Here is a 9,849-nt window from a genome sequence, read left to right on the forward strand (position 1 = left end):
TACAGGTCGATGGGGGGTAATCTGCGGCAGGAGGCGGTCTCGAAGATATCCAGGTCCGATGCCATGGAGCGCTTTAAAGATGATGGTCAGCACCTTGAAGCGCACCCGGAAGGCCACCGGCAGCCAATGCAGCTCGCGCAGCAGCGGTGTTACACGGGATCTACACTTCCAAATCCAAAAGAAGGCATCTGAGGGAATTCTTGCAACAGGCTTTTGGTTTGTATTTCCAATCAGAAAGAATGGATAAATAAGGAGACTGTAGAGTGAAGGAAATACAAGCAGCAGGTAAAATAAAGCAAAGCAAGCAAACAATCAGAAATTTGCAAAAACGCCAACCTAGAAATTTTAAAGCAAACTAAGAATGGAGGAAAGAAAAGCCTTTTTCTTAAGGGAAGAAAACATTGGGAAAACTGGAGAATAGATTTTACTGGTTTTAATATTCCTGCAGAACAATTAAGCACTCGAAAGAAGCACTGATGTTTCAACAGAGAGGTTTAGCATGTGACGAATGATCTCGCATTGTAACCAATAAGACTTGAAAACACTGAATTGGGATTGAACTATGCCAACAGACCATAACAGCTGATCAATATTTTACAGATATAATTCAGTTTCTTGTCTGCTGTGCTCCTTTCCCATGCCCCTTGTCTATATGCTCTTCAATTCTTTTAGAAAAGAGTATGAATGTTATATGAATCTACTTCACTGTTATGGATTCATCAATAAAGTTACAGTAAAAGTGCTTTTGCAGAGCATTAGTTAAATTCCATCTAATATATACAATGCAAAGTACATCCTCTGACAGCATTTTAATTCTCTAGTTCTGCAACTAAATATTCTATGGCAATTTGATGCCAAATCAACATTTCTGCACCTTTCAGAATTTAAAATCTAGTAAGAAATAAAATAATGGCTACTTTTTCATCAGCGACAGCTGCCTACTGATATAGAGGCACTGAAACACTTATTCTACAGTTAAATTTACTTTTTTAAAACTATATTTTTCAAAAAGGGGAATTAAAGCCAGTAAAATAACTGGTCTGGTTGCTTCAAAACTGAGGCTTTCATAGCAACATTTTTTTATACGTCTGGCTGTTTATTTCCAGATTTTGTCATCCCATGCAATACTGTTCAATTGTGCTTAATTATGTTTTATTTTCTCGTTAATTAGAAGGCAAAATTATGTGGATGTATGACACATGGGGGAGGAAACCAGTGACATCTAGTGGCAAAGGCTGCGGGTGATGAGATTAACAGGTTTTGTAAACTTTCAGAACTACAGCGTTTTTAAAAGTAGATTACAGTATTGTGCAGTCCAGTTCTGTCTGTATGATTCATTATTCATTCATTTCCCTTTACTAACTCTTACGGTTTAAACTGAGTATGATTTTCAAAGCTGACATTTTTATCTTCAAAGAGGACCAGGATGACATGCATCATTTCCCCCCCCCTTTTTTATCTTCCTAAGGACCCTGCATAAGTAAGTAGCTTGGGAAATAGGCTGGTTTATATGACTTTCATAGTTGCATAAAATTCTAATCACTGTAGAACCAGAATGCTTACTATTATTGCTATTGAAATTATCATTATCATCATTTACCAAGGAATAAACATACTGTATTTTGCTTTCATTTAAAGATTATCCTCGATTTACAAACTACCTGAAAAAGGGAATTTACGATCCCAATCTGAAGTTCCAACGGTTTCCCCACCCTGTGGTCACATGACAGCACTTGGCAACATGGCTGCATTGATAGCTACCTGCAGCATCTCAGGCTCACGTGACCACATTTTATAACAGTTTTGCTGAAAACTAGCACTTATTTCCAGTTTTCAGCAAAACCACACCATAACAAATAATGAATTTGTTCAATGACTGTGGCACTCACTTAATGACCATAGTATTTACACTTATAATTGCAGCATTCACTTTACAACTGCAGCAAAAAAAATTCAAAAAATCAGGCTGGATATATGACGGATTCATTTTATGACTGTTGCAACTTAATGGGAAGACTTGTATCTGGCTACTCCTTTTTTAGATTGAAAATGTTTTTTAAAAAATAATTCTTAATCACCCTGAATATTTTGGGTGATCAAAAACACAGGGATATTAATACAATCAATAAATCAAGAGCTACACTTTCGATTGCTTATTTCATATCTGTTTGAAAGACCTTAAGTGATTTTAGGACAGTGAGCTTTTTTATTTGATCAATTTTCCAACCAGATGCACTGTCACAGCCAATTTTTCACAATTAACTTCTCTTAAATATACCTGTTTTAAACCCTTCTTCCAGAGGTCCCTCGAAAGATCATCTACAAGTGTAATCAATGCCTTTTCGATCTGATGCCCAAGTCTAAATCCAGAGCCCCACATCCAAAGTTCTTTGGAGTAGAAGCACAGCCACCTTTTCAACAACCTTACATAAAAGGAAAGAAAGAATCCTGCCAGAACCCAACAACATGTCATCTCCTGTGAAGCTTTAGGTAGCCAGGAGAGATGGATCTCATATGACAAGCTAGCAGTTCTGAGAAACCTGTACACTACTTTGGAAACAATAAGGTCAAAGTCTTCCCAGATAACCAAGCTAGACTGAGCTTCAGTCACCTGCATGAGACCTGCTTCAAAGTCAGAGTCCAACTTATCACTCACCCATAAACTCATAATAGCCACACAATGATCAGATATTTGAGCCCTTGCTCCAAGAACGAGGCAGAAGCTAGCTCTGAAGCTTTGCATGCCTTTCACACTCCTATATCCCACTTGTTAGCAGAACCAGCTTTGAAGGAGAGGAAAGTTAAATGAGTTTCCCTTTCTTTTCCCAAAAAGTAGCTGAAAATCACTATTTTCCAAATGAGGATACCACAATACTGAACAGTTTGTGTGGGTGAAGGATGAGAAAAATCCTTTGTATGTATGTGTATAGAAATATGATTGATATATATGCAAAAGTATAATGAACCCCAAAGTTCAACACATATCTAGTGGGACTATTTTTTAGATATATTTCAGCACCTTGAAACATATTTTAGTTCGCTGTTTTAAAAAAGACATTATCATAATGTCTGCTGGGTCCCTGAAGGACATTTTGAACTTTCGTGGCAGAACAACCAATACAAATATGCTGTAAGCATTAAATATGTATTTTCTTGTTCTGCCTGAATACAATCAAGGAATTTATCATTTAGCCCAAGGGTTTGGGGCGTTGTTGTTTTTTTCAGACACAGAACAATGTAGAGTCATGAGATAATGAACAGCTTCTAGCTCAGAACATTAATAAATCATGCATTTAAGCTATGAAAATATATCACATAAAAGTTGGCATCCAGTATTATAAGGGTGGTGTTCTACAAGCACATTGAGGCCTTCCATCAGTTTTCTCAGGCACATAGACCCCAGATCTTTCTCAAAGGATCTCTCACTTTCAAGTACAGATGGTTCCCCAGGTGGAAAATAAAATTTTATTTATTTATTTTATTTATTTATTTTAAGACTTATATGCCGCCCTTCTCCCCACGGGACTCAGGGCGGCTCACAGCATATTAAAACAACATAGTACATTTCCCCAATAAAAGCCAATTAAAACCAAATATTTGTAGCTGTGTCTCTTATTAAAATCATTAAAAATTATCCCTATTTAAAATTCACCCTAGGTCATTCCTCAACAGAATTGCCTCAGCCAATAGAATGACACCATTGAACACAACCCATTTGGAAATGAAGAAGCTTGTAGACCCACCAATCAATTTTAACTCAATTTGGAGTCTAGCAAATATAGTGTGGGGCAGCTCACTACAAATGATTGCCTTCCTCTTGTCAGATTTTTCTTAAAAAAATATTTACATAATCTTCTTAGCAGACTGTTTAATGTCCTAAAGAAATCTGCACAAGTAGTCTCTCACAGTGGATCAATATTAATGAATTTCAAGATGCCAAAAACTATAAAAATAAGAATCCCACATTATACAGCTCATTTTAAAAAAATGGTAAGGGAAATACAATGTGGGTGTTTTGTTTTTTCTTGCAAAGGAACTAAATTTAAAACAGTGTTTTAACAAAGGGGAATCCAGTCCCTTAGGTAGTTTTTAAACTAATTTAAACTCTTTATTTATTTCAGGGGAAAGCACAAATAAAACTTGCATGTCAATAATTTCAAAAATACAACCTGTATAGATAAGGAAAACTTTAACGTATATAGGATGTTGATGCCACGAAAGTAAAATGATGAAATAAGTATGACATAAGACATACTTTTGCTCAAACAAATAAGTTTCAAAGCTTCTCTAACATTGGAAAATTCCTGTTCTGTATCTTAGATTAAAATGTTTACAATAAGGTATATCATACAAAAGAGCAATATCAGAAAATTTTGTAGCTTTTAATGCCTGTTCTCTCACTCTTTTCAGACATATTCTATGCATAAAAATTAGCCATAGATTTATATGTTGTATAAATCTATGCCATTCCATTGTCACTTTTCCAATTCTTGCTCTTTTTGAAAAGTTTAAAGTTTCCCTGATTTTTTGCATTGGAGAATATTTTAATTTGCACAAAAGAAAAAAATATGTGTCCTATAAATGTATTTCCAAAGGTAAATGACATCAAAATTTTCTGCTCATTTTATAAATCCTCAATATAAAACTAGCACATCAGAAAGAACATAAAATACTACTGTCACCGATTTTTAAGGTGACTTCAAGTCATTTCACATATTACAGAATGCAGTGTGAAGATGCTTCAGAACGTATCTCATTATGCCTCAAAAGGAAATAATGCTATTGTACAGTATGTAACATGGGCTAAGGAGGAACTTTCAACGAACCAGTGTTGAAAGAGGTCACATAAGTAATTGCATTGCAAAGGCTAGACATAGAAAATATCCTTGAAGGCATTTACAATTCCACTTCTTTAAGTATGTAAAAGCTCCTGAATACACACAGAGTTTAACATTTCTTCTCAGAAATTATTTTTATTTGGTTCTCATTCACAATGAAGTACAGAGAATGGCAGCCATAGTAATCATGGCAGTGATATGTATTCTGAATTTTGAGGGCTAACATAGCTATGAACATTAATATTAGGGAACCTTCAAAAATAGACAGTGGCCATGCATGCATACACACACACATACACACACACACACATGCAATCCAATCAAGAATGCTATAACACTACAGCACTTTTTCATATTACTTAATTAAGACAGCGACACATCATAATCATGGCTATGGGAACTTTAGAACTCCAATCTATCTTGAAAAGCCCTCCCTGGGGACTGGTGGGGGGAGTTGTCTCTCTTGCAAATGTGCAGTACTGGTGTGTATGGTCTTCTCAAAAACATCAAGTGCTTCTGCAATTGCCTTTTCTTTACTACAGACTCCAAGAGGGCTACACAGATTTGTGATCTTTAAATTAAGTGGTATTGATTTTACTAGCCTATTTCTGATTCTGATTTCTGATTCAACTATTTATTAAATAGAACACAGAGTAAGGCTACGAGATCTGGGGTTGCAAAAATCCAGACACCATTGGATAGCAGCAAAGAGATACAGAACACTTCTTTGCTGCCATCTAGGGCTGATTCAGATTTTTGGATCATCCCTCAGAATGAAAGCATACAGTATAAATGGATGGATATTTAAAACAAATCGGCCAGCCAAAGAATAACTTTGAAATGTAAGCAATCAATTGCCTTCGATTGCTTGCACTTCAATTTTCGTAAGCCCTTACAAACAATCATCTAAGATTTGGGGCGGTTCAGTCAGTGCATCCAACTCAATTCGTTCACTTAGCAGCTCTAAGCCCCTTTCTAAGCCGGTTAGCATTAGACTACAACTCCCAGACTGCATAGCAGCCTCAGACCGTGTCACGTGACCCATGTTATTTTCTCTTCTTCCAGTGATATTTCGTATCTAATCACATGGGAAGGGGAATATGGCCGCATTGGATAGGGAAGTGTTTGCCTCGCTTCAGTTCTTACTGAAAGTAAGTGTGCGCTTATTTTAATATGGGGAAAATAGGATGCCGTGGAACAGCGAACAGCTGCAATCATTTTGCTCTAAAGCACATTTAAGTGACAGGGCACAGACATGTTCGTGCTTATGATTTATATCCGTGCTTCTTATTAACAAAGTGATGTCTAGTTTTAATCCCTTTTTCACCGTTGAAAGGTGAGGCAGGGACATGGCTAAAAAAGAAAGCACTTTTCCTCCTTTTAGGCATTTATAAATCTAAAGCTAAAACGTTCCATCAATAGTTAACACATTAATTAAAATTATATAACAATTTTTCATCGGGCTTATTATCTAAACGCTCTGAGACAAAAAAAAAAATGATGGGGAACAAGGCAAAAGCTAACCTGGTCCTTGTTCCTCTCCAACGCCCAACTTTACTCTCTCTTCAAAAGATATTATTTGTTCACTCTCCTAGTCAAGCACTACATATTTATTATATCAAAATACAAGTTACTAGGTGCCTCAGGATGCATCAGTGTGTTGCACACTATTATGGCTTGTAGGCTGTTTAGGGTTTTTGACAGCTGACTGCATCTCAGAGCTCTTCCTGTGCCATTTCTTAGATGCACTGTTTTATTCTTGTTTGCCTTGACTTTTTTGGGTTGCTCTTATTTGCATCTTCCATTCTTGATCACAACGTTTCAGAAAAAAAAGCTCTAGATTTAAAACCCCACAATCTTATTTCTTCTATTTCAGTTGAGGGAGCTGACATTTAGGTTTCTGGTACTTGTTGCACTTCTTTTTTTGTGAAGGATCACTATTTGTTTCTCTCCTTCAAAGGCTCCTTCAAAGAATGTTGTTCGGCAGTTATGCCAAGAGTGCTTTTCTAGTTCAGGAATTATCTCCGAAAAACTCACTGAAAGTACCTGTTCCAATCTCTCAGTAACTCCCAATGAAGCAAATCAGGTAAGCTGCTGAAATATGTTCAAGATTCTATGAATACTTAAGGATACACAATATTTTACGGGAGAAGAGCATTTGTTTACAGCATTTGTTTCAGTACTTCTGAAGCAAATAAGAAGCACTCCAAGTTATTTTATAACAACAACAACAATAGTTAATTTGCCAAATTGGCAAAGTTATTGAAAATGACCCGGTCAAGATTTTGTGGGACTTTCGAATCCAAACAGACAGACATCTGGCCGACAACATTGCCTGACGTCACTATTGTGGAAAAGAAAAAAATCTGGTTCATTGATATTGCAATACCAGGTGATGCATGAATTGAAGAGAAACAACTAGAAAAAATATGAAATACTGTGATCTGCAAACTGAAGTTGAGCAGTTGTGGAGGAACTAGGATTGCCTAGATACATGGAAAGTTTGAACTTATGAGACCTGAATATTTGACTTTGAAAAAAAACACCTTATTCAGAACTGCCTATATACTCAGACATTACCTTAACAGCTCTTGGGTCGGTGGTTAGGACTTGAACTGTTAAGTTTTTAACAGTCCCGGACTGTGAATCAAATTGAAGATTATATCTTAAATAATAATATACTTAATTGCTGTTAGGTCCTTGATTAGGACTTGCATTCTTAAGTTTTTACCAGTCCCAGACTGTATATCGAATTAAAGATTAATAATAACAACAACAATAATAATAAAGGATAAAGAATAAAAGCCTAATAGGGAACTGGACAGACATAGATTACATAAATTGATGTGTTTTGTTTCTTTAAAAATGCATAAAAGGCAATGTTTTGTTAAATGTATTGTGAAATCCTTTATCTCTGTCATTTTTCTTGCAGTTAATCCAGTCTTTGCATAACCTTACAAGGCACATTGTTTACCATGGCCTAACGTTGCAAGAAGAAATTCTCTGTCTCTTTCCAGAAGGATTTCATCAGAATCTTAAAAATCTTGTAACCAAGATAATCCTGGAAAATATGTAGGTTTCAGGTTTCTAACTTTGGGCAGAGACAAAGGGATTCAGTTTGAGGCTCATGATAGACCATGACTTAAGAAAGTTAACTGAGATTTGATAGGTTAAACAATTGCTATGGCTGATGTATCATCTCTGGAAAATGAAAACAAGCAAAAACACCCCTTAATGTTTTTCTATATAGTACCAGCCTGAGTTGAAGTTGCACGCAAGTCTCATGATTGTAACTCTGAATTCTGACTGACTAGCTGCTACACATCTATCTAGACCCATGTTGTCAAGAAACTACCAGTATTTGCAGCAACCACACATTATTTTGAAACACACACACAGGTATTGTTTGTCACATAAGGGAAGGGCTTCTATTTCCATACCAAAGTATATAACTTTAACCCCTCTATACAAAAAAGGAAACTAGTAAGTTCAAGGAACTTCTCCCCATCACCCCAGTTGTATGCATTATCACACTTACGCTGAAGACATAGCTTGGGGATGACACATGCCTGTTGGCCATGTCTTCTTATGCCAGTCTTTTTCAGAATGTTGGTGCTCCGGGTTATAGAATTTCCTGCCAGCATAGCAATTGACACATTTCAGAGTTTATTATAAGATTCTATATTTTTCTATTCCAGGTCATGTAGCCTTGCTTGAGCAACTGGATGTGATTTTTATAGTAAATTTAGATTTCATCCATTGCCAATTTGCCCTTCCTTTCTGGATGATTGTTTGTCACAGAATAACCCTGATTTCCCAGCTATGATATTACCACTGCAAGATGAAGGCAGAAAAAAGCAACTTGTCACTCACAATAAACAAGAGACATTTGCAATTACTGAGCAAAGGAAATAATTTTGCAGACTGTCAGTTGTTGAAGCTGTAAGTGACACTGAAATCCAATATGCATTAGATCTCTTCAGACTTCCTGGCCACAAGAACGTAGTTTGTGGAGTAAAACTAGTTTTGTGGAATCTGTTACTGCTTTCTGCTACTATTCTGCCTTGCAAAGACAATTATATTTTTGAATATTCTCTTTCCTCTTTTTAGTTCTGCCTGGAGAAATGAAGCACAAGCCAGTCAAAGTGAGTAGCAGGATATGTGTTGGGATAATAATATCACAGTTATGTAATATAGCATGTCTGCATTTAATTTCACACGTTTAAGTTTAGGGCTATTTCATATAAAGCATGTGTCTAGCATAGAAATTGCTTCATAGATATGTCTGAAGCAAGCCTCAATCTTTTTTGCCTATTGGAAAAGTCATGGATTCTTGTAGTATTTCTTTCAGCGTTATTATGCCCAATACAGAAATGAATAAGAAATTCTTTAAATTTAAATTCTTTAAATTCTCCTCTTTCTCTTGAGGGTCTCATTCCACCCATTCTGCTATTCATTCTATTAAGCAGATCATCTCGGTATATTTATTTATATATTCATTGAGTATCCATTCACTCTTGATCCTATTCTTGTTTTACCACACCCACTTATTAAATGCCCCCATTTCCATTGCATCCAATTTTTTTTCCTGAAATACCCAACTGTCATGTAACAAAATGGACAGAAGCATACTCTTATACTCTGCCATTCTGGCCTATTTTAATATTAATTCCTTGCAACTGACAGCATATTACCCATTAGCTACATTTGCACTTCTTAATTTATTTCTGTCCATTTTCCTGTCTTTAGTAAATATCCTACCAAGGTACACAGATTCATCAACCTGCTCAGTTTTTACCTTTTATCATTTGCAATCACTCATTTCTTTTTCCTTGTGAGAATGAACCATCTTGGTCTTTGAAGCATTAATTTTCAGATGTACACTCTTCATTACATCATATAGCCTAATGTTTCCTATAGATTGTTTTGGTTTCAGCATACAACAGGGCAGTGGTGGTATACAAAAGTATGTGCATGTTCATCTCTAACCAACACACTCCAATATTTCTAC

General features: G+C 36.0%; 1 protein-coding gene across 1 annotated transcript; it reads left to right on the forward strand.

The window, feature by feature from the left end:
- Window positions 1–5,924: 5,924 nt before the first annotated feature.
- On the forward strand, window positions 5,925–8,991 carry COMMD9 (COMM domain containing 9). Its single transcript, XM_015821085.1, has 4 exons — window positions 5,925–5,989; window positions 6,799–6,924; window positions 7,771–7,910; window positions 8,949–8,991. The coding sequence occupies exons 1-4, from the start codon at window positions 5,939–5,941 to the stop codon at window positions 8,989–8,991; spliced, it is 360 nt and encodes a 119-aa protein (XP_015676571.1). The 5' UTR covers window positions 5,925–5,938.
- The last annotated feature ends 858 nt before the right edge of the window (window positions 8,992–9,849 follow it).

The sequence above is a fragment of the Protobothrops mucrosquamatus genome, unplaced genomic scaffold, assembly GCF_001527695.2.
Source record: "Protobothrops mucrosquamatus isolate PMUCROS unplaced genomic scaffold, P.Mucros_1.0 scaffold1247, whole genome shotgun sequence".
NCBI lineage: Eukaryota > Metazoa > Chordata > Lepidosauria > Squamata > Viperidae > Protobothrops > Protobothrops mucrosquamatus.

Excerpts from the sequence above, each read along its gene's own strand:
- COMMD9 (XM_015821085.1), top strand. The coding sequence starts at position 5,939 with ATGGCCGCATTGGATAGGGAAGTGTTTGCCTCGCTTCAGTTCTTACTG. Across the intron at positions 5,990-6,798 it reads CGCTTCAGTTCTTACTGAAA|GCTCCTTCAAAGAATGTTGT; the intron begins GTAAGTGTGCGC and ends TCTCCTTCAAAG. Across the intron at positions 7,911-8,948 it reads AAGATAATCCTGGAAAATAT|TTCTGCCTGGAGAAATGAAG; the intron begins GTAGGTTTCAGG and ends TCCTCTTTTTAG.